General features: G+C 39.1%; 2 protein-coding genes and 1 long non-coding RNA gene across 4 annotated transcripts; 2 read left to right on the top strand and 1 right to left on the bottom strand.

The window, feature by feature from the left end:
- Positions 1-25: 25 nt before the first annotated feature.
- On the bottom strand, positions 26-7,735 carry LOC118424038 (RNA-binding protein 33-like; the record flags this gene model as incomplete). Its single annotated transcript, XM_035832483.1, is given in 12 exon segments — positions 26-67; positions 318-408; positions 782-1,032; positions 1,408-1,602; positions 1,986-2,138; positions 2,786-3,005; positions 3,476-3,661; positions 4,082-4,330; positions 4,979-5,047; positions 6,408-6,453; positions 6,794-6,884; positions 7,504-7,735. Coding segments are annotated over 12 exon segments (1,600 nt in total), but the record flags the coding sequence as incomplete, so codon positions are not given.
- A 395-nt stretch (positions 7,736-8,130) lies between these two features.
- Positions 8,131-19,535, top strand: LOC118424021 (glycine--tRNA ligase-like). Of its 2 annotated transcripts, none has more exons than XM_035832440.1 (16): positions 8,131-8,457; positions 8,990-9,091; positions 10,825-10,927; positions 11,490-11,631; positions 12,597-12,685; positions 13,007-13,083; positions 13,528-13,673; positions 14,263-14,412; positions 15,009-15,171; positions 15,664-15,828; positions 16,363-16,616; positions 16,757-16,842; positions 17,220-17,329; positions 18,122-18,215; positions 18,642-18,832; positions 19,343-19,535. In XM_035832440.1, exons 1-16 carry the CDS (start codon positions 8,218-8,220, stop codon positions 19,457-19,459), a joined length of 2,229 nt encoding a protein of 742 aa, XP_035688333.1. In that variant the 5' UTR covers positions 8,131-8,217; the 3' UTR covers positions 19,460-19,535. The 2 variants fall into 2 exon arrangements, with proteins under 2 accessions (XP_035688333.1, XP_035688332.1); XM_035832439.1 differs by lacking the exon at positions 11,490-11,631 and adding an exon at positions 11,969-12,110 and having other exon boundaries at positions 8,132-8,457.
- A 3,716-nt stretch (positions 19,536-23,251) lies between these two features.
- LOC118424106 lies at positions 23,252-25,404 on the top strand. The gene is made up of 3 exons (XR_004832174.1): positions 23,252-23,387; positions 23,599-23,700; positions 25,276-25,404. It is a non-coding gene; the product is annotated as an uncharacterized LOC118424106 (long non-coding RNA).
- The last annotated feature ends 112 nt before the right edge of the window (positions 25,405-25,516 follow it).

The raw sequence follows: 25,516 nt of genomic DNA, 5'->3' as shown, positions 1-25,516 counted from the left end.
GAGGGGAAAGGTCCAGAAAGGGTCGGGGGCTGGAACTTGTGCTGTTGATGACCTTCAAACTGCGGCCCTAAGGAGAACAAATTTAGGAAAACATGTCTTGCAATGGTCCACAACTTTGAGTACATGCAAAAGTAATGCCAAACTAATGGGTTGAGCTAACAGACATTCAAGCCAACGTAACATTCCTTGCAATTGATATTAAGTTAATATTCAAATCTTAACACAAAGATGCAAAGGCAAAACACCAAGACTACTGGGCTACACATGCTTAGGAATCCAAAGAACAAACAAGAAACACATCCATAACTCCCACTGACCTGAGCCAAACTGCTCCTGCCTGTTGTGTCCCTGTTGTGGCCTGTTCCCCTGCCAGCTGGGCGGGCCTGAAGAAGGGGGTCGATGTCCTCCCTGGGAAACAAAGGCAGTCTTCTTATTCTACAATATATCAGCAAGGCTAAGCTGTGATCAACTCTTGTTCGAGGCCAATAAGGCATAGGATGAAAAAAATTAAACTTCACAAAGCCTAGCTTGTATTGGGTCTACTGTGTGGTGAGAAATAATGTCATTTCATGATTTCAATTTCTTTTTTTTACTGCATATGTGTATATCAAGAAACCCCTGGTGATCCTCTGGTGATTCAACACTTAAAAGTTGTGTGTTGAATCTTTTTCCATAATGATATGTACCCCCCCCACACACACACACACACAAAAAGTTAGCTAACCTAGTCTTTCCTATTTCAAACTCAACTAATAAATAACAAGAAGGGTTGATGTCATACCATGGGAGGTGCCATTCTAGGCCTGGGCTCCTGGAACTGTTGTGGTCCTCTGTGAGGGGGTGGCTGATACTGCCCCCCCTGGGGGCGGGGTTGATGAGGCTGTCCCCCCGGGGGTGGGTGTTGGTGCTGTCCCCTGGGGGGAGGGGGCTGGTGATGCCCTTCGTGAGGAGGGGGTTGGTACGGTTGGTGCTGCCCCTCCATAGGTGAGGGGCCCAGGTGGTGCATGGTGTCTCTGTCCCAACGTAACGGAGCTAAGCAGACATAATTACAAATTCATTATTTCCCATGTGCCCCTAATTAGTGGAGGCCTGTATGCCCTTTCAAATACAGCAAAATAAAATGTTTTAATTCCAAGTACATTGTAGCTTGTAGCCAAAAAGCTCAAAAAAGTATAAAATGTCACCTGCCCATAACAATAACTAGAATTTAGCATAATTTTGCAGGAAAAATTTTTGCCAACATGCAGAACAACAAGTATTTTTTAGCACCATCACTGCACAATTTTCAGGGATCACACGATGTTCACAAGTCAATAAGCACCTTTCAATGTAACAGGGGAGTTTGGCAAATATATGGTCCATTCTTTGGATACCCTTTCCATCTACTATCCCCACCCTATATCCTACCTTCAGGTCTGGCCTGCACTGTTCCCTTGAAGTGTGGGTTGATCAGCACCTTTCTTGGGGCTAGCTGTCCTGGAGGGGACCTCAGTAGCGGGCCTGGGCCAGGTCCCCGCGGCCCAGGGGGCCCTCTGGGGCCATACCCCCCTCCCCGCGGCCCAAATCTCGGCTGAGACATCAATGGACGTGGGCCGTGCTGTCCTGTATATTCAAAACAAATAAGAAATCATCGTTACAGCCTTTACCAACTTTACCTAGCATACCGGATATGATGAAAACCAAATGCTCTATTGACAATCTTAATCCAAACTATACATACAAACACATGGCATCGTAAGGAAAGCACCAAAACTAAAACATGTAGCTGTTCTAAGAGGTTACCATGTAGTGTTTTCTCTTGTTTTGACTAACAAAAATGTTGGATTGAAAATATTGATAACATAGCCAAACCAATATAGACCATTACTAACTAAATGGTTAAACTCGCCTTGGCTTCACTATCTTTGTTTAATTAAGATTTATTTGGTTACTGATTAACTACAAATGCAATTATGGCTCTTTTCTAGTATTTCCACCCTGCATACCTTGTAAGAGTGGTCTGGGTCTGAAGCCCTGTCCCCGCGGTTGTGGCATTGACCCCCGACCCCCGCGGCCGCCCCTAAAACCACGCCCTCTCCTGCCCATCATCTTCTGCTGCTCAAACTCCTCAATCTGCTTCTGGACATCCTCCGACACTTCTACAGTTGGTAAACAACAAACAACAACATTGAGAAAGCAACTTAACATATGGTGCGACTATCAAACAAAATCATTGTCAGATCACAAAAATTCAAAAATTCTACTTACAGTTCTACTTCTAGCGACAAAAGCTACAGTAGAGGCTTTAAGAACAATTTCTACCATCTGTTTTGTGTCAAGACAAAATTGTATTTTCATGTCTACAGGATGCCACTACTGCCCAGCGCTCTAGCAAGCTCAAAATTTTTTTCCGTCAGCCAATTCCCATTGTCGCGAAAACACTATTCCAGGAGTTAGAGAGACTGAACTGAGACCTTGAAAAACGGGTTTTTAATGAGTTTTTAATGCAAAAGGGAACCGACACACTTTGTCAACAATAATAACAATAGCAAAACAAACAGCTTGTTTTTTACGGCCGTGGACGGCGTCCCTAAGCCGGCTGTAGCTTCCACCAAGGATTTTGGTACGTCAAGGTTGACGGATTGGTTTTAAAATTTTTCTGTCACGCGCAGCAAATTTCCGTCAATTGACGGAAAAACGGACGCTGGCTATAGCCCTGCTACTGCCTATTATACTCTTCCTAAACTTCATGACTGGATGCGTTCTATGACTAAATAGCCATGCATCAAGTATTTCTTCCTCGTACCTAAGGTATCTGGTATTTCTCTGTTTGGTTTGTTGACTTTTGACAGGCTGATTTTGGAGGGAGCTGTTGTTGCACTGCCTGAGGTCTCCACCCTTTCGGACTTAAACCTCCCTCGTCTTGTGTCTTCTTCATCTTCCTCTTCTTCTTCTTCTTCTTCACTCTCACTCTCACTGGATTTGTCTGCTTCATCATGTTCAGTGTGAGCTTCTGTTTCTGTTATCTGAAAAACAATTTCAAGACTTTCATCAACCCTAGTACATTGTAATCTTACAAAATAGTTGATTGATTTATATCAAGAAATCATAAACTGTTGTTTTCCATGCAACATTATTAAGAATATTTTGCAAGGACTCAGAAGTAGTGCTTAAGATTATGATGCATGTATATTACAGCCCAATGCAAGACAACAATCAGAAGTCCTCTGTAAAAAAATGCATCCCTTACAAAACTTTGTCTCTTTGCCATCCATGTAATTGTTACAACAGACCAAACAACATCTACAAAACACATCTATACAAGTTACAACACTTGTGCAAAAGATAGTTACTTAAAAACCAGTACAGGACTTACATGTTGTTGTATTTGATTTTAAACTTTGTTCATACACATATTTCTTTTTCTTAGCAATAACAATGCAATAGCAATAACAAAAATGCTATTACAATGGATAAAAAGTAGTTTTTAAATCACCTGCTCTTCATGACTTGATACTTGTTCCTCTGAAAGCACAGTAGTCACTGTTGTATGCTGTGTTGTTGCCTGTGGCTGACTTCTGTTATGTGACTGTTGGGACCCTGTAGTGTAGTCTGTATCCACCTCTAGATCCTCAAGGCCTTCTGTATCTCCAATACTGATGTCAATGACATCCTCATATTGCTGAAAAATGGGTGCAGGCAGAATTTAGAACAGTACAGTCAAAACTGCCCAAGAAAATCAATCATGGAAACAATACAATCTGGTCTATGTGGACAGGTGGTCACTTAAGACAGGTTTCTTCATGCTTGTGCCAATGGGGATAAAAGATCATAAATTTTTTAAAAAGTGGTCACAATGGCAAGGTGGTTCTTATGTAGAGGTGGTCATCTTTACATCCCACAATTTCATTTCATCCGTCAAAAAAAATCTGGACTTCCTGACATGACATTGCAAAACATGCAGTTTCACAAGCTTCAAATGAGAGACTTTACAATGAAAACTAAGAGCATGGGAGCCAACAGGCACTAGGAGTGGGACTAAAAAAAACTTTATTTGAAGACAGCCTTGTAGTCAAGTATTCAACAAAGTTACCAAACATACCCCAGACTCTTGGTACTGTCCCTCCACTTCAGAGCCATAAAAGTCTGACTCCTGGGAAACATTGATGGAGATTTCACCAGGGTCAACAGACTCAGCAAAATTGTGCTCCTCTTGTGATTGGTCAGCGATCTCCTGTGAACTTTGACTCTCCTGTGACGTATTCTGGGTAGTGTCTCCCTCCTCATCACTGTCTCCTAACAAGGCTTCTTCGTCAAACTCATCTTCTTCTTCAGGCTGATCTGCTTTGAACTGGATGGACAAAGGAAACACCTCAGGTCAGATATATAAAAAACTGAGTGTCATTTCTCCCGAAATTACAGTAGACTACCCCTATGACCTGTATGACCTTGTGGGTGCCATTTTTACTATGCGTGGCTGTCAACACACAAGCCGAAAAGACCAAATTTACCATGATTTCCTGACAGTTATCCTGAAAGTTGATGTCGCCACACACTTGAAAACGTCTTCGGCAACATTTTGTTCACATACAGACCCGATTCTGGTGGTTGCAGGCACAGAAGACTAGTGGCTGACTTGAGCAAAACTTTTAATGGTTGTGACTATGGGGAACAAAATTGGGACTGACAAAAAGCGGTTGTCTTGAACAAACCAAGAGTCCTAGTCTACAATGTCTATTCTTACCCACAAGGCCATAACAATAAGTCCCTTCAATGTAACAGATCAATACACTGATACAGGATTGTTTGTCAAACTGCAACAAAAAACAAAAAGTAAGAACAGGGATGATGTGCTTTTAACTTACATACTAGTATTAGTTGATACAAAAATTTATCAGGAAGACTGTAAGAAGTGCATGGAAACAAGATTATGTATTAATGACCACAGTTAGTACATGTAACATGTAATAACAATGGGTGTCTAAGGGCAGACTCCTACCCTAACTATGTTTCTTCCTATGGTTTTTCTGGTAAGTTCTTCTTCTTCTTTCTTCTTCTTCTTGTTCTTCTGTCATGATGGTTCAATAAAAGCAACCATGCAATACTCATCTATACTTGGTTCTAACTTTCCTTAAAGATAGCCATATGATGACATCTATATCACAAAAATGCACAAGAAGAAAATGATTTTGTCAAGAGCAATTGTGCATGTTCCATTATAATGCATGCCAAAAAGTTTCACAAAACATGTTTAATATCGCAGTTAAACAATGAATGAATCAAGTTGCATTAATCATGTTGGCGACGCCTCAGGTGCGAGCCTAATTGTTTTTGGCGATGCCTCTGGGGCAAGCCTAGTGGTATAGTGTTGTGAACAAGCAGCTTGAGGTAGCAGAACACAGTTTTCGGCCTATGGGGATTTCTACAGTTGAGGTCCACAAGGTGACTGGCTTCACACCGCAAAAATATATAGTAGGGTGCACTTCAGGAACACCAAAAACAGATATGTTTCAGTTTAGGGTACAACTACAAGGCACAAATTTTTTTTTGTAAGTGTCGCCTTCTAATGCCCACTTTGAAATGCCACTCTGCAGAGGTCAAATAAGTGCAGCCGTCTCACACTAGAAAGGCAGTTACGTAATGGGGCGCAATTATACACGAAATAAAAAACTTTCACAATCCAAGTCATACAAGTTTACTCAAGGTCAACACTTTCCTTGACCATGCAGCACAGGTTATATCTGGCTGCTTCTCAAATAAGGCTTTCTACCCAGCCTTCAACAAGTTTATCCGTACTTCTTAAGCAAGGTACCTGCACCAGGGCTCGAAATACTAGATGCATGTGCACCCAGGTGCACCCAAAATTGAAACTGTGCACCCAATTATTTTCTGCACCCAGATATTTTCTTACGTTTATATATGTAAAGATATCAAGTACATCAGACATCATATTCTGGACATCTAAGTGTTAGAAAGATAATAAAAATGTCTGTCATGGTACTTGTTTAAGAATTTGATAGCTTGTAACTAAGTTTTATTATTAGGTTATTACTTAAATTTAAGTGGTGCACCCAAAATTTTTTTGGTGCACCCAATTGTTTAAGCTGGGTGCACCAGTGCACCTAATCCCAAAAATGAATTTCGAGCCCTGTGCACCATAGATCCTGGGGGTGACACATAAAATTAAATGCTGCACTCTGCTACCTCGACAAAAGGCAAAATACTAAGTAAGAGGGAAACATCCTGCATTTCTCCTTGCATGAAAATCCCCCTTCACCTGTGCTTACACAGAATAAGGTAATACTAATTCCACTTTCCTATCCATTTCTGGGATGAATAATTAGAACAGTTACCACATCCAAGTCACCTTTTGATGAAATTGATAAACATCATAATTCTAATCTACAAATAATGTTTCAGAAACTTACCCTTTTTGTTGCACCAAAGGTGTCATCATTCAGCAGCTCATCATCACTGAAAATTAGAAGTCATAAAAATGGTTAGACAATACATCAATAAACAACACCATAAGTCCAATTTCCTTACAATACTCCAGGTCTCTGTTCCAAGATAGAGATACCTTTTAATATAATGAACATGAAAGTTTAACCTGATTAAATCTCGCTTATAGCAGCCCGCCAAACATCCGCCAGCCCCCTAGCGGGGAGGGGCCAGTTACAGCCCTGGACAGCGGAGTTTGTGTTACACAGACTAATGGAAGTTAAGCTGTCTATAGAAACATTGTTGTATCATGCAGTAATGCACAAGACAGCTGTGCAGATGAGATATACATTTGTAAGTCCAATTAATATACCTGTCCCAGGCACTCTCAGTCGGCCGTTTTCCTCCCGACCCTCCACTGCCAAAGTCTGCATCAAGGTCGTCCAAACCAAGATCAATGCCATCTGCAAAATAATACAATATTTCTATTTTGTATCATGTCCAACTCGATTCCGAGACAAAAAAAAACATGATCAAAATTTGCTTTCTCAATCCATAATAGTTGTACAGAATTTGGCACCAAACTTGCAAATGCATGTATTCTAAATCATTAGAAAATTTTCAATTCAAATTGTTACCTTCAAATTGACATTTGTAACTATTGTCAACATATATTTGGAACATTTTTTCATTTCGGTAAAAATTGCAAAAGCAAACCATGGGCGTGTATACTTATTTCTGGAATACTAGTAGACATTAAAGTATCAGCCTTTGTGGTCGGAGATCTTCCAAAACGTTTAATAGTAAACAACATTTGCAGGGTAAAACATGTCTCTCATTTGCATATGCATCTCTGATGTCAGCAAAACAAATATATTTACTATCATTATCATGCAGCGATTCATACACAAATCGAGACAATTTACAGCTAATAACATCGGGTGCATGTAGTAGCATACAGAATACCTTCCGCCATGGATTTAGTCAGACATAGCATTCAAACAAAGATTTTAATGGTCGATGCATGCAAAAGGAAAATTTCTGTATGCGCGTCCTTGCACGCCCTGTTGTTCGCAGACTTACCTTCCATTGCAGTGGATAAACCGCTCAGATGTACAACAATCAGACCTAACTTCGTGGTCTAGGGTGCGTAAACTTCAATCCAACCGAACAGGTACACATCAGATGATCATTTTAGAGCAAAAATCTGGAAAATTCATTAAAATCTTAATGAAAGTCTTTGCAGCGCAGTGTACGCTTTTTGCAAATGTATGTTAGGTGCCTGCGCTGTTTTTTCTGTGTAGCCGTAAGAAATAGTTCTAATAAGTAAATATATGAACATTTTTTCAGCATTATTTATCTTTTCATTAAATTTTTTTAAATAATATTTCTTCTTTATAGCTGTATTCGAGAATACCCAACATTATCTACTTAATATATATTGACAACATAACAGGCGATGTAAGGGATTTTCAACGGCCACCAAAAGACAAGGATCAACAAAGAAAGTAGTTCGTTATTGGAGTACCTAAACGTAAAACCGTATTTGGCCAAATGCCATTGAGTTTCTTTCTATCACTGTACAAAATGACGTAAAGTAATATTTTGTATACAATATATATGCTATGGACTGATGAAATAAGGAAAGACGTTGACATTAGTTTAAAATCTTCTATACGTACGGAAGGCTACAAATCGTGCGCTGCAGAAACCTTTCGTCATCCGCGCGTTTCCCGGTTTGCCGGCCTGACCAGCATAGTTCAGTCCACTGCAACGTGGATCCCGACTGGTGGATGCATGCAGCTGTTTACAAAACTCCTGCCTTCTGTTAGCTATCTCATAGTAAGATCAACAATAACGGTACAGTCCAGACATCTCCTAGTCTACCGATCCTCTCAACAAGCTAACCAACGAGTCATCGCTCAAGCGAAGGTCGCGACCGCTTCAACACGAGATAAGCCCACCCCAAACTACACGATGTCTTCTGCCGATGTCGAAACCATTCTTGCCCCCCTGCGACAATCAGTGAAAGATCAGGTAAAGTCATCAGATATATATTATCTTAGGTAGCATTTTCGTCTTGTGAAAATGTGATTTTAGATTTTTTTGCCAGCGTTTCTGGTGAAAAAGAAAATGAGAAAAAGATCCTTGATTCTATCCACCACCCAATTCAGAAATTATGGTCCATCTTCATTGTAGTATGTCTGTGAAACCGGTTTCTCAGGTGAAAGCCTATTGTGACTAGGATTGCATCATATCAAAGAATTACGTAAGCCCTCATTGTTATGTTAACCAGGATGTTAAGCTTTATCCTATACCTCTATTTTGCACTTTGTGTAACTAAATAGTTGTTGCCATACTTTGTACCATGTACAATTGTCGTGCAATAAAGTTATCTCTAAAAACCAGTAAATCTCCCGGGAAATGTAAATTAACAGGACTGACAGGATCATGCAATCATTACCTGTAGAAGAATCAGGAATAGCAAGCAAATCAGAGAATGATTCATGACATGGCATCAAATATTGTTGATTTTATTGAGCATCATTCTTGGTTGTCATGGTGACAGGGAGACTTGGTGCGGAAGCTGAAGGAAGCGAAGTCTCCCAAGCTGGAGATTGATGAAGCTGTGAAGGAGCTGAAGAAGAGGAAGAAGACTCTGGAGGAAAAGGTACAAAAAGAAACCCTTAAAATGTCTACATGTATTTTTGTAGCCTAACATGAACTCAAGGTATTCTAACTGTGCAAATATTCAAGTCCTTACAAGTTGTGAATTGACATTTTTTTTTACGTAGGTAAAGTTTATAGGGAAAAATTAATTTTTTTACTTTACCCATTTTTGTGCAGCCTGGTTATCTATTATATAACCAAAGAATTACTCCTTCAGCTTGCTAAAACTTCACCTAGTCCAAAATATTGTCAATATGCAACTCATGCGGACATACGTAGCTGATTATACACACAAGTGTGCACACATCATCGTAAGATAGATACCTTTTGACAAGGAAACAGAATTCTCTTTCGAAGTTCCATTGGATTTATTTTTTATTTTTTTATTTTTTTATTTTTTTTATAATTCTTTATTATATTTTCACTGATAAATATAACAGTCACACAACAGAAAATGAAGACCTCCCTTAAATATTAACCTATCCAAGTCTAACAGCCACATTGTAAACTTAACAGCTCATATAATATGATTATTATTATGTCGTTACTAACGTTATTCATTTTAGTTATCAAATCATTACATATCATTTTATCACATTACATGTCATCTTTTCATATAAGCATTGTATCATTACTCGCATAATCATTTCAGTATTGTAATCAAATATCATTATCACGTCATTTCTATATTCTTTCATGAGTATTTCTACATTTCAAAATCAAATTAAACACAAAGTTCCCCACTTACCCCGATGCTTCTCCAGCTTCCCTCTCCGAGATGCAATGAGACGTTCAGTTTTTTCAAAGGTAGATATTAGTCTTTTAAAGGCCTGGAAGTTTATCATTTTTAAGCGTCTACACCGGAAGATGAAAACTTTACCTAACAAAATAATCAAATTTTTCAGGGGGGGCGCATTGTTACATGTATCTCCAAATATGATAATAAAGGAATTTAGGTAGCACTCTATAGAAGTTTCTACTTTCAACCAATTTTTTACATCATTCCAAAATGATACTACATGTGGACACTCCCAGAAAATATGAACATAGGATTCTACATCGTCATGACAGAAAGAACAAGAGCTAGAGTCTATTAATTTCCATATATGTAGAATTTTGTTACAAGGTAAAAATTTATTAATTAATCGGTATTGAAAATATCTAGTACTTGGATCAATAGTACATCTATATAAGTTTGTAAATACATCTCGCCATGGTATAGGTTTGTCAAAATAATAGAACCAAGAAAGTCTAGTCTTGTGTGCAAGGCTGACCTCGTTCCTGGACGTAAGAAAGTAGATATACATGCTTTTATTGATTTTTATATTTCGTAACCATTTATAATTTTTTTGAAAGGGCAGGCACACAAGGTCTTTACGCTTCTCAGTACTAAGTATTTTTTTCCATTTACCGGGAATAGCTGAAATAAGTTGTAGATATCTATGTTGGTCACAAGCATTTGGGAAATTTGTACTGAATTCATCATAAGACATAAAGTTGCCGTCCGGGGACAGCAAGTCATTTATGAAATATATATTCCTATTCATAAAAGCTGTCAAACAAACATTGGATTTATACTTTTATTTATATTTATGTATATGCCTTATTAGGATACAGAACCTGTAGTCTGCATTTTCAAAGAGAAATTGCCATCAACTTGAATCACTTCCTTCTTAAGGACTACCCAAGTGAAACCTACTTCTTCACTTACAAGTTATTTTTTCCCCTCTCCAGGAGAAGTCCCTGGCTCCTCCAGATGAAGCCTTCAACCGTGCTAAGATGGAGGACCTGTTGAAGAGGCGTTTTGTCTATGATCAGGCCTTTTCTCTCTATGGAGGTAAACGGAACTGTTTGTATTTTTTGTGAACTTCCAGGAGATGTTAAAACTTTTGGAGCAACCCGGATCATAAATCTATAGCACTAGTTATTCAAGATAACAGTCACTCAAGGAACTGGAATTCCAAACAGTCAGACATTTCAAACTACCCGCTTGTCAATGGCAAAGGACAGCAGATGCTGTGTGAAATATCTGTCCAGTTACAAGTCTATTCAGTTGCTTATGGAACTGTTAATAGTGTTACGTCGATGTAGGTTAGACATCCAGGTAATAAGATACATGTACACCAAAAAGTAGTTACTCAAGCAACTGGATATGGTTTTGGAAACGGTCAGACGTTTCGGATAGAATCCACTATCCTTCTTCAGTGGCTAATTAGTAATAGTGTTATCTTACTACGCAGATGTCTAGCCTTCATTTTAGCTTCCATGTGGAAAAATTTCTAAATGGGATCTCCATTGAGTATCATACTGTTCAAGTGAATGGCATCAAAGTAATTTTAACCGTGATATAAACCGTGAATATAAACGTCAGGTCATACTTACACCTATACACTATTTAGGAGTGACAGGCTTGTTTGACTTCGGGCCGATTGGCTGTATGATGAAAACCAACATCCTGACCATGTGGCGCTCGCACTTTGTCCGCGAGGACGGAATGCTGGAAGTGGAGACCACCATGCTCACTCCTTACAATGTCTTAAAGTAAGTCAGGTGTCTACGGCCATGTCTGAAGAAAGCTGGGGTTCCACACTCATCTTTTTTTCTTTATTTTTCAGCATGAAAAGGTGGTGGCAAAACTCTTTATTTTTATTTGCCGGCACAAATGTATTATTTTCCAAGCAAATGTTTGGTAATGGGGATTAGTAGTGGCAGGGAGGGGAGCAAGACAGTAAAAATCCTGACCACTACTAATCCCCCCGACCCAACCTCTGCTTGGAGAATACAGATGTATCTCCTATGTGCACTGGTGTTTTCAGTTGTTTATCATACCTTAAAGACTCTGGTGACACTATCTTCTTCCTGTCCTCTTGGGTGCTAGGTGTGGCGGGTCTGTTTGACTTTGGTCCCATTGGTTGCATGATGAAGAATAACATCACTGGTATGTGGCGCTCTCACTTCATCTTGGAGGAGAGTATGTTGGAGATAGACTGCACCATGCTCACTCCTGCAAATGTTCTCAAGTAAGGCTGGAACACTCTTAAATGTGTGACTTCTCTGTTATTGTGTTAGTAGATATCAGATGTTGCTCTCTCTCTTTAAAAGCTAAATAGGCTTTTCGATCATTGATCATTATGAAACCAAGGAGGTTAACCTCCTTGATGAAACTCACAACTGAAACAATTTTGTGATGGTACACAATAGGTATTTTTCTGAATGCTATCTTTTTCATTTCTTGATCATTGATAGCTTATTAAGTTATTAGGTATAATGTATACAATGGTAAGGAAGAAACTTTTTTTCTGTAAATTCTATAAAATTTGAGGGAAAGATTGGATTTAAAGGATTTTTTCCTAAATAAGATATAATTTCTTGAAATAAAATGAAATTCACTGTCATCAAGCTTTATGAGAAATGAAAAGAAATATGTTTAGTTTGTAAATGTAAAAATTTCAAGATATAACCGTCCCATAAAACTGACAAGTTTTGAAATTGTTCTATCTTCCCAGAGCCTCTGGTCATGTGGACAAGTTTGCTGACCACATGGTCAAGGATCTCAAAACTGGAGAGTGTTTTAGGGCTGACCACTTACTGCAAGGTAAGTCAGAAATAAGAAATTATCCAATGACAGATCCCCCTCTCCTGATGACATGTACTGTTCTTAGTTCCTGTTTTCAAGTTGTATAGTCAATCTGGGAATTATAACCCCAAAATTGCTTATATTAAAGGACTTTCCTTGCAAAAGGCATGTTGTTTGTACAATGAAGAAGGCAGGGGAATTGTAACGTTGGATATAAGGTCCTGGTTTGAAGATGAGAGTTAAGAGATAGCAAACGTTCCTTGTCAGCTTCACCCTTTCCAGATAAGTTTTCAGTATCTTCTGACATGTTTATGTCTAACATCTGCCATCCTTTTTTAGCACATATGGAGAAACTGCTGGCTGACAAGAAAACACCTGAGGATACCAAGGCCAAGTGTAGGGAGTACATGACCAGGGTGAGTCTTGTATGGCTTTATTACAAATGGGGCAAAACACTCAATATTACAATAAAGAATACAAATGTATAATTTCATTAGTAAAGAAACGCAGAATATTCGCAAGCAAATTCTAGATACGTCGATGAAGGTTAGACATCCAGGTAATAGGATATGCTGAAAAGCAATTACTCAAGCAACTGGATATGATTCCAAAATCATATCCAGTTGCTTGAGTAATTGCTTTTTGGCAATTCTAGATAGTTTTCACAATTTAAGCATTAACATAACAAATTTCTAGTCTCTTGGGATTTGACATGAATTGTTTCCCCAGAAGTAAAACAACTGTAACAGACTTTGTTTTTAGCAAGTCAGCATATGTGTAACTGTATATGATAAAATTTAGAGTACTGTTACATCATAATGGCTGCACCTTTAATGATGTATCATTCTCTCCTGTTCCAGTTGGATGATTTTAACAAGCAGCAGCTGACAGAGAAGTTCCATGAGCTGGGTGTGAAGTCTCCCACCAACAACAACGACCTGTCTGACCCCATGGAGTTCAACCTCATGTTCCAGACACACATCGGCCCTGCTGGGCTGCTGCCAGGGTACAGCCTTATTTTGTTCTAAATTTTATAAAACAAACTAAAACATTATAACAGTAACGGATGTTTTTTCACCTTTATCCGTGTGGTAATATCTATTGCTATATCAAACTACTTTTCAGAATTGGAGTTACTAGTAGATTATATTGTTGTAACAAACTGCGACATTTCAAAATACAATGTATTGCAGTTTGAAACCACCGTACATCAACTTGATATCCCTACGCAACCTGTTTTTAAAAAACAATAAATAAAGGTTACTCCATGGATAAAGGTGAACTAGCATTATTCATTTCTGCATTTATTTATTTGAAAAGAGAAAAAAAGGGTGTTAGACTGAAGATGCAGTTTCTTTGTCTAAGCTTTCATCTGAACATGTTAGACATAGATTCAAATTCCCATGATATTGATAACTCCCCTGGTCAATGCTCATCATTTTCATGGATTTCATGTGTAATCTGTTAGGGAACAAGCTTTATTTTATTTATCGCAAGTTGTGATTTACCTCAGATGCCCTTTATGAAAAGAAGTTGACTTCAATATTATCAACTAAAAAAAAAGATTTCATGAGAAAGGCTGAATTGTCTTGCAGGTTCTTGAGGCCGGAGACTGCACAGGGAATCTTCCTGAACTTCAAGAGACTGCTGGAGTTCAACCAGAACAAGCTGCCATTTGCAGCTGCACAGATAGGGGTCTCTTTTAGGAATGAGATTTCACCACGCTCTGGGCTCATCAGATGCAGGTAAGAGTTACAAAAGTATTTCATTTAAAGGGGACCATCAGGAAGCTTATGTAACAAAATATGATTTCTTAAAACTACAGGCAAAGGTAGTGTTATGTAAGGTAAATATAGGTTTGCCAATAGTATCTTGTGTTTTGCATATGTTATTGATGATTCCTTAGGCCATATTGATTTAACGTTAATTATATTGACGACATCATCTGGGGACCCAAAAAATTATGTGAGCATGCAAATAGAAAAAGGTTGGCAAATAAAAGGTTGCCTTGACTATGAAATCCAAGTGGTTAGGAAGGTTGAACATATGACTGAGCACAGTCTGAACACATATAGTATACCAAACAATAGATTCTTCACTTTTGTTCTTTCCCATCTTCTTTCACCTTGGAATATTCTAGTATATGTTTTCTGATATTTTTTTGCAGTCCACTGCATATATTTGCTTATTTTGAAGCTGCTTTGTAATTTACAGCATGACTGAAAACTTTTTATATTTTTGGAAACGGCCAAAAATTGATATGCGTGTGGATGTCATCCATATAATCAAGTCAACATGGCCTTAGATTGAGTTGACATTCTCTGTTATTCGATCTCCACAGAGAGTTCCCCATGGCTGAGATTGAACATTTCCTGGACCCAGATGAGAAGGACCATCCCAAGTTCTCCTCTGTAGCAGACCTGAAGGTCACCCTGTACTCCGGTAAGATGCAGGTGTCAGGGCAGTCTCCACAGGTCACCACTCTGGGAGAGGCTGTCAAACAGGTACATGTCAATCAATCAATCAATCAATCAACCTATCACTGTCTTTTGTTTTTCGTGGTGTGGGTGATTTACCTAGTCTTGTATTATGTTATATGTTGGATGTGTGGATTTCTGTCTACAAAATCTGCTGTAGTTTGAGTTTTCATGTAACACTACAGCCTGTAGTTACTTGCATATATACAAAAAGTCATAGATATAAACAATGAGTAAATAGATAGTAGTATTTGTACTAGCTCATAGTGTTGCTAAATTTACAAATCCCATTTGTAAAATGCATTTGACATACTCTAGGTTGAGTCTTTTGCATCACTCCTATGAGCCAGCCAAGGCAGACCAACATTATTGATCAAGGCCCCATTTTTGGCAGAGGGTTTTTTGCAAAAGTCTTTTGTGAAAGGATATTATTTTCCATAGATAGATGTTCAGAATGTCTCACATATATTAACATTATACATGCTGGTATTCTTATTCTAAAACTTGGTACTTTTCCAGGGAACCATTGCGAATGAGTCCCTAGGTTACTTCATGGGGCGCATCTTCCTGTTCATGACCAAGGTCGGCGTCCACCCCGACAAGCTGCGCTTCCGCCAGCACATGGAGAACGAGATGGCTCACTACGCCTGCGACTGTTGGGACGCCGAGTGTAAAACATCCTATGTGAGACCTTTTTTCTTCTACCTATTTCTGTAAATGTAGTGTACAACATCTTATGTGAGACCTTTTTTCTTTAACCTTTTTCTGTAAATGTAATGTACAACATCTTATGTGATACCTTTTTTCTTTTACCTTTTTCTGTAAATGTCAGTGATCTCAAACCTGTTTAGATCACTGAAGTGCTAATCTTTCACTGGTCATGACAGAGAAGACATATGAAATATACAGCATTTACATGTTCATTGTACTGGGGAAATTCTCCTAGCTCTTTTTAGTTTTTCACCACAGCTTAGAATTCTTTCCTAAGGACTGTGATCATTTCCAGTAGAATACAAGTCAGTGTACTACTAGTTGATGTTTAAAGTCAGGTTAGTCTGTGTGGCCTATTTACACCACTAGAACTAAATCACATATTGGCAGGTAGCTTTATTTCTACATTTTAGCTTTTACAATTTCACCTGGTTTAAATAGATAAAGGCTATTGCAAAAAACATTGCATGTCATTTAATTGGAAAATCCTACTCTTTTCTGTTCCAGGGTTGGGTTGAATGTGTAGGGTGTGCAGACAGGTCGTGTTTTGACTTGTTACAACACAGCAAGGCCACCAAGACTGCCCTGTGTTACTCCAAACCACTGCCTGAACCTGTCATGGTGGATGTCACCGAGATCGAGCCCCAGAAAAGTGTCCTCGGGAAGACGCTCAAGAAGGACGCCAAGCCTGTCACAGAGCATCTGCAGTCACTGCAAGAAGAGGACATCTTGCAGCTGGAGAAGGAACTGCAGGACAAAGGGTTTGTATGATTTATTATACCAACTGTTATATTCTTTAATACTCCTTTTTGCTATTATTCTACCAGTCCAAGAATGTAGCTTACATCCTGTCGGCAACTGAAAACCTTTTGACACAATGTTGTTGTTGATGTGTCTACAGGGAAGCTGTTGTGAGTGTAAAGGGGAAGGATGTCTCCATCAAACCTGACATGATCAAGGTCAAAAGATATCAGAAGAAGAAGTTTGGTAAGTGTTTTCTGGTAGGCTGGTATATCTTTACATAGTGCTAGTTTATTTCATTGTCTATGCTCTGTGCAAGGAAATGTGTTTTGTGACCAAGTGTGTCTCCAGGACCCGTCCCTCCATACAGGGTCGGAAATTTGCTGGTTGGGACGGAACTTTTTTTACTTTATCTGTCCTAAACATCTTACCTTCATGAAAATGCATTTTAACAGGCATAAAATGACATCTTTATAATGGAAAATCAATAACATGGGCTCCCAAACAATCAGTGGAAAGTTTTCCTTTCAATTCTAGTTCCAGAAGTATGTGGTATCTAGTACAATTCTTGTCTGATTTCCACAGAAGATTTGAAAGTTTGCCTTTCCTGTTTTATGTAACAGTTGAGGAAATCACCCCTGGAGTTATCGAGCCGTCATTTGGAATCGGTCGGGTGATGTACGCGGTGCTGGAGCACAACTTCCGCATGCGGGAGGGCGACGAGCAGAGAACGGTCAGTACAGATGCTTGGTTCATACTTATTTTGTGTAGAAAGGATTATTCTATATCAGGGCTCGAAATACCACCTGCATATGCAGGTTAGTGCAGGTAAAATTGGAGCTGTGCAGGTATTTCTGGTGTCTACCTGCACTGGTCCATGTACTGGATTTTATACATAAATGTCCTATGATGTAGGTGTGTATGGATTGTTATTAGCTGCATTTTTAAAGTATGAAAGAAAAAATAGCAACGCATGATTCCTGAACAATTTTAGTATGATTCATAATTCTTAAGTTCAGAGTGGTGCAGGTAAAATTTGTCTGGTGCAGGCGATTTTCAATGTTACCTGCACCAGTGCAGGTATGCAGAAAAAAGTATTTCGAGCCCTGTATATGATTAGAAGGAATGTGTTGTCTGACTAATGTAGAGTGGTTGTTTGCATATGGCTTGCAGTTAGGCCTAGGAAAGAAATGTTGTGTTTCCCTAGGCTTTTTTGGGGGATGGGGGTGGCGGAAGGCCCAAAACTAAATATAAAAATACCTGCTTGTCCTATGTAACAGATTTGTAACCATTATGCTCAAAATTAAAGTTTGGCATTGAAAATGTGTCCTCATGCATTTCAGTTTTACTTTATTAAATTGTATTTTACGACTAAAAAACGAGTCTGACAATAAGACAGAAAAAAAGATAATCCCTACCTACCGACTCTAATTTTTTAAGGACTGAAACAGGAAACACAAAATTTTTTTCCTAGGCCTTTTTCAAAGACAAAGTTATGTATGACATTTGTATTGTGTATCTGCAGTTCTTCTCCCTGCCTGCCATGGTGGCTCCCTACAAGTGTTCAGTCCTGCCTCTCAGTGGGAATGAAGAGTTTGTTCCCTTCGTCAAGCAGCTCTGTAAGTAACGAGTTCACCAAATCATTCAAATGCGTGTGCACTAGGGGTGGGTACCGAAAATTCAGGTACTGGGCCTGTTTGTCTGTGAAGACTTGTGTCCTCAACTCCGTGTGTCTTTGACATTCTGGGGCGGACTGAAAGTCTTGAGACCAAGTTTGACTGTGAAACTCGGTGGAAATTACTATAAACTCTACTCTACTTCGCTCTTGTAGTGTACACCTCAGCCTATGGAATATGTCATATTTTTTTAAAGAAATGTGTTTAGGTGTGTCTTCCAGACCAGATGATTTATCAAATTTACTTAACTAGAGTTGGCGAAAATGATGAAATGATTATGAATTCATTTGTTATTCTGTTATTTTATGAGAGAAGGATAGCAGTTTCTTCCACCCTTACCTATTTTCTGACATTATCGATTATTCTCAGCTGATTCCTTGACCAAAGCGGACATTTCCCACAAAGTGGATGATTCTTCTGGCTCCATCGGGCGTCGCTACGCCAGAACGGACGAGATCGCCATTCCATTTGGGATCACGGTGGACTTCGACACAGTGAACAAGGAGCCATCAACGGTTACACTTAGAGAGAGAGACTCCATGGGACAAGTTAGATTACCAGTAAGGCACTATCATGTTGAAATTGATGTAGTCGAATTGTGTTCTGTTAGTCCCAGGGGTTTTCCTCGAGTTTGATTGATTACCATCTCTACTTTAGTGTTTACTTATATTGTAACACTAGTTCACCTTTAACCTATATCCGTTGGTCTTAACAACAGGGTATTTAGGGATCAGGTTGATGTAGGACTGTTTCAAACTATGTAATTTGAAAATGTTACAATTTGAAGCCACAGTGACAACTGGACATCCCTAAAATACCATGTTTAAAAACAGACAACGGATAAAGGTTACTCCGCGGATAAAGGTGAACTAGCGTTACCCAGCCTCTTTTTATTACAAGAAAAAGTGTGCTATATTGTGCATGATACTACCATAGCAAAATAATTTTTTGTCAACACCTCAGGGAGTGTGCTGTACAATGAAGTGTACAATCATATGGCTATCATGCTTTGCGTCACCATTGTTTTTTCTTCATTTCATGTAACCACACAATGTTTTATTTTCTCACAGATTGACGACGTACCTCAGGTTGTGTCGGACCTCTCAGCAGGAAGAATCACCTGGGCTGATGTAGAAAATAAGTACCCCAAGTTCCAGGCCCAGGAAACATCGCGATCCGATGTCTAGTCTTGATATGACTGGCATTTTAGGCAAAAAGTGGCAACAGAGGACTTTAAAGAAATTTTTGCAATTCACCCAGCATGACACATTCGCCAGGTTGGAATTGAATTGTAAATTGAAACTTAAGCAAGTATCTCGCTGGCTTGTGGTACCATGGGGGTACTTTAGGGTTTGTTCACAGTGGCACTCACAGATGAACAGGCTATTGGAAATTGCAGCACTGTCAATTTATTAAAAATGTATTTAAAATTATGAAAGTCATCAAAAAGATAAGTTATGTAAGGATTTTCATTTATGATACTCGTCGCAACATAGGTAACATATAAATATGTCTAAGCTTATAAGACTCATTGACAAGTTAGTGACAGAAATGACCCAAAGACAAACAAACTGACACGAACCATATACAAGGGTGAGCCAAAATCAAATGAGTTGAAATTGAGGTTGTGATTAAATTGTCTCATTTTGTTGTTCAGATTTTTAGGAGTCATTTCTATATGACCACACCCTTGGAAATCCAAGAAGAAAAGAGCAGCACAAGGGAGGTTCAATTAACATGAAAATATGAATTTCCCTGACTTACTTTTAGCTATTGTAGGAGAGTGAATCATGTTATGAAACTGCACACTTCTGCACACTTACTGAAACTGCAATAAGCCAGATGCTTCAAACTGACATCTTTCCTTTTACAGAATTAATGGTGCCTGTTGGGGCCCGGGGGTACATTCACATTTAGTTTGTGCTGCCTATTGGTGCCACCGTCCGTGGTACGTGAAAGGCATGGTGAGGGCACTGTGGGGACATTTTGCCCCTTTATTTTTTTTTAATTTAAAAAAAAAACATTGCGCTTGCAACAGGCATGTCGGTGCTCATTGGTGGCACCGCGATGCCTGCTCACAGTACATCCAGGTTCCGTGAAGGTACGTCAGTCAGCATTGTTAAACCCAATATACCGCAATTGTTCCGCATGTCAGGGAGATGCCCCCTTAAGGAAGACATCCAACATGTGAATGATAGATAGTACTTGTTTTAGTCTAACTAGGATAACACCATATTTAACGCTTGGTTCTCAGATTCATCTTGTCAGCTTGTTACATGAAGAGCTGTGTGAAGAATAGCCGACTGTGGCCCCATGTCAGGGACTCCTGCAGCAGTATATTCAATACTGCATACTACCACTCTACTCTTGTTCAGCGTTTAAAACACAGAGACTAAAGAAGTAATTGGGTGAAAAAGTCAGGTGTTACCCGGTAAGTTATATCTAATGGGACAGTTTGAAAGGTATTATAACTGGCTAGATTAAAGTAACAAAATTGCTATAAAACAATTGTTTTGTTGTCTTATTTTATATACAGTTAACTCTGTCAGAATATCTCCAGATGATGTCCTGACAGAAATAATTAACGATGATAGGAAGACTTCAATGCACAGTCTATCCTGGTTAGGTCCCCACGGCACACATCTACCCAAGACAACCACTTTTTTCTTGGTCTGTGAAATTTCCCCATAGACACAAGTGTTCAGATTGAAAGAATGACAACCTGGCTAAGGATGGGTTGACGTGCTGTAAGTGCATATATTCAAAGTCGTATGAGTTCCGTATCAAATTCTGTCAATACATAGCCGTAAGCTGAAAATTTTGAATATTTTTCAATGACATTGACGTATATGTGACATACACCTAGCATACAAATAACAAATAAAGCGCATTCACTGCTTATGAGGTGCGCAACACTTTTTCTTGTTGAGAATACCTGCGTATGCAGTTTGCATATACTAAAAAGACGGCTGATTTACGCTTTTTTATGACCAGTGCAGATTCCATAGCATGAAAATAGTTTTGTGCATGTCCAAAACTGTCAGGTGCACTGGGCCATACTGTGCGTATGCCTGCATACCTGAAACTTACACAAAGCGATTGAGATGTGTATGAGGTGCGTATGAAAAAAAATGTCAAGAATACGTAACTCATGTATACACACTCTAACGTAATCAGCACGGCTAGGCCACTGCACTGTACATTATCATTGCCTAACATGACCACGATTTGCCAGCATTTGGCCATGGGAACTTCTTCCCAATCTTCAGGGTATAACTGGAACTGATGCCATCATTTATTTTCCCAAATGTACAAAAATAGGAATTCGCCTGATTGGAGATCGCAGAGAGTCCGCTTCAGTCATGAACAAGCTGTCATGTTTATCAACCTAACATGTGACCTCCCATGTCAGATATAGAACTTTGATAGTTCAACTGTGCCTCAGGCCAAGTGAGTAGGTAGGATTAAATGTCGGGTAAAACTCTGATTTGCCTCAAGTATGTCAACAGACCGGTTAGACGAAATTCCACACAAAAGTGACTCTGTGACATACCAGCACTGCAAGCTAAGACGTCATCCGTCTGGTCTTACAAGGGGAATATATTTACTGTACAAATTCTAGATCTTAGAGGAATGACAGAATGAAGGAAGAGTTTGACTTGAAAGTTCATCTGTGTTGGCAGAAGTCATTATTGAACTCGTTAACCTTTAATTTCCAACACAAAAATTGTACCCAAATTTTTGACAGTCTTTGTCAAGGAATGAACAATTCACTGCTGTCGATACATCACGTTATGCAGAACACGTGACTCAGTAAGCAGTGGATCATAGGTTGCAGGAAGTCTATGGCGCCCACCATCTCTGTTCAGGGATGGCTCTGGACTCAGGTAAAGCTCTGATGTAGATGCTTCTTTGATCTTTGACTCTTGCAAAAAAGTCTGTCTATATGTCTAAGATTTTAACTTTGTCCAGTGAGACTGAATGACCCGGTGATTCTATGTGAATATGTTGGGAAACTTCTGAGGTTGTTGAACTCAGGTGTCTGTGCTCAAGGAACCTGGTCTTGAGTGATCTCTCAGTCTCCCCAATGTAGGTTTCTTAACAAGGGCCTCTGATGTTCTGACCTTGACACTTGATATGGTAAACCACGCCACACTTTTGTTCCCTAGGGAATAAAAGTCATGTGAGTCACGTGTTCTATCTGCATAATGCGACGTCATGACAGCAGTGGATTGTTCAAGACTGGTGCTGATCACTCGAAAATTTGGGTGAGTCCAATTTTTGTGTTGGAAATTACAGTTTAACTAATTCAATAAAGAAGGGAGATTGTTCTCTTTTGCCTTGAAAAGTGCTTGCAAAGCTACATGCTGTTAGAAAGTGACATTACACAGAGTTATATTTTCGTTATCCAAAGCATTGTGCTAATAATGCTTCTGATTCTGTATTAAAACTAGGAAGAACAGTTTTGAACTCTTAGTGACAGAGACTTGCCTACAATGAGTGCTCTTGGTTGTCAAATACACTGCATTATGTGGATTTAGTTTCACTGGGAGGAAAATACTTTTAGGTGGCAAGGTTACTGGTGATAAGGTTTGATTGTGAAAGTGAAAGTGGTCTGCAACCACTTAACCCCCATGAACACCAGTTGCACTACTCTTCTACTGGTCATGCCTGAGAAGACAGGCGCTATGTACAGGTTCATCGTTATTTGGAAATTCATGCGTGACAGCAAATAGACCTGCCTCTTTGCCATGTTTTTAACCTGCCTCCTTGCCATGTTTTTAGTGTTCAACTCCAACACTAATATCTTTGTGCATGACTTGTCCTGGGCTGGTATTGATTTAGTAAACAACAGTTACTGCCATGCATAAACATGTCCATTTGTGCTCTATGTGTGCATCACCTGCTTAACACTGTCACTCGAGCTGCAATGAGGCTTGCACTGGTTTAGTTGTTTTCGTTCTGACAGTATAGGCCAACATCCCAACCTGTGTGGGAGACAGTCTTGAAGACAAAGGTGAACAGCCAACATGCATCTGCTAAGTACGCTCCTGTTTGTGCGCTTGTTCCCCCTTGTCTACACACTTTCGGGGACAGACGGCCTTGAGCGGATGGGTAAGCAGCAGAAATCTTTAAAGTTGCTTTGTGTTTCAATTTTGCAAGATGTTTAGATTTGGTTGCAGTCGTTTCCCTTTAGAGTTTTTGCACTGTACCACTATGCTGTAGTTTGGTTATGAAAAGGTGATCAAAACACACATTCAAACACTTTGCCTTAATCAAATCAGACCAGTATTATGTTTCATTGTATTTGGTGATCATCTTGCAGGGAACTGCACTACTGTGGATGGCATCACCTGTAACATTACAAATGAGACAAATGCAGATAGTTTGTGTACACCAGGTTGGACAGGACCTGACTGCAATGAATGTGAGTATACGTGGTACTTACATTTGTATAGTACTTGTTTTCTGTACAGAAGGCATTTTGTTTGGAACAGAACTTTCCTGCATGCACACCCACCCTTTTGTGACAATTAAAGCTGAAAGGTTCTTGAGTCAAATCAGACTTCTTAGGAAACTATGGCAGTACATGTACATGTAACACTAGTTCACCTTAACCTTTATCCGCGGGGTAACCTATATCCGTTGATTTTAAAGACGGTGTATTTAGGGATCAGGTTGATGGACGACGGTTTCAAACTGCATAATTTGAAAATACAAAAAAAAATGTATTACAATTTGAAAACCACAGTCTGGCAACTTGACATCCCTAAAATATCCTATTAAAAAATAGACAAAGGATAAAGGTCACCCGCGGATAAAGGTGAACTAGCGTTACATCATAGCACTGATGGTAGTGGCTGCAAATGATAATTTATATACATATGTGTGTGAGGTGAAAACTTTCTGAATTTGTTGTCTTTAGACAGTTTCCTGAATGCCTGTTGATGAGTCTCTCGTCAAGTTTGCATTTCTAGTATTGATGCTGATGTTGCATTTAGAACAACAAATCGTCTGTGTTGGGAGTCCGCATGGAGAAGTATTTGATACCTTCTTCAGCCCACAGATAAAACTGTGGATGCTATAATTAATTATAAGCGGCTCATAGATTATAGCATACATGTTGCACAACTCTATCATTGTCAACTTATAATACTTGTAATGTTACAGTAAGTATTTTTCAGACTCAAATTGCTTCAATCTTGAAACCAGCTGACTAACTCCAAATAACTGAATGAATAGTTTAAGGAATTGCTGCGTTTCTTTTAATTTAGAAATGCATAAACAATGTATCCAGAGTGCCAAAAAAGGTCGTTGCCCCATGTACACTGCATGTTAGAGTTGTTTGAGGTCGTTTGAGGTGTTTAGGCAGACCCTAGAAAATATCCAAACTAATACTCTAATTTAGGCTTGATTTCCGCATTGTGTTACAATTTCTAGGCTTGATTTTGCCTGTTCAACCTTGATCTGGGCTATTATGCAAAGGTTCTTGACAATAGATAACACTTTGACACGAGTTGTAGGTCACCAACAGAAATTTAACATTGCTATCTAATTATACTCGTCTTGTGCCGTGAGCACGTGAGATTATTATCTACAAATCCGGTGATGAATATGACAGTGTGTTCTTCCCATGACGCCCTTGTCTGCCCCGATAAGGAGCTGAAAACTTTTGATCTTGTTGTGTTCAAATGCATCATGTTCAAAGCCCTTTTTAAAATGTGTTAAACACATACTAGATGTCTGAAGTGTGCATACCTTGGAAATTACTGTTGTGCAAGCACTCCTTAAATCGCTTGATATTATATTTGACAGTATTGTGATTAGTGGCGGTATTATGATAGTGGATGTTACCTATTTCTTATCAAAAAACATTATTATAAGATTAACAGCAAAGACATGAAATTTCAAGATGCTTGTAAATTCGTTAAGAGGCAATAAGACTCGTTGTAATTGCAAGAGATTTCTGTGTTCAATCTAATGTTGCAGTATTTCTCTTCAGCCTGTGGATTTGGAACCTTTGGTGCCAACTGTAGTGGAGTATGTAACTGTGGTTCTGGAACCTGTGATCCAGTTGGAGGAAACTGTACTGGTGGGATCTGTGCTGCAGGATGGCAGGGAGAGACATGCAGTCAAGGTACATCTGAATTATCTTCATCTTCATTGAGAGCTTTATGGTAATGATTCAATGCCATATTACGCACATTTGGGCTGGGTAAATTCTTGGGTGGGTTGGACAATAT

The sequence above is a fragment of the Branchiostoma floridae genome, chromosome 10 (assembly GCF_000003815.2).
Source record: "Branchiostoma floridae strain S238N-H82 chromosome 10, Bfl_VNyyK, whole genome shotgun sequence".
In the NCBI taxonomy this organism is placed as follows: domain Eukaryota; kingdom Metazoa; phylum Chordata; class Leptocardii; order Amphioxiformes; family Branchiostomatidae; genus Branchiostoma; species Branchiostoma floridae.
Note: the sequence above shows the minus strand (reverse complement) of the source record. Positions and strands in the feature narration are given on the sequence as shown.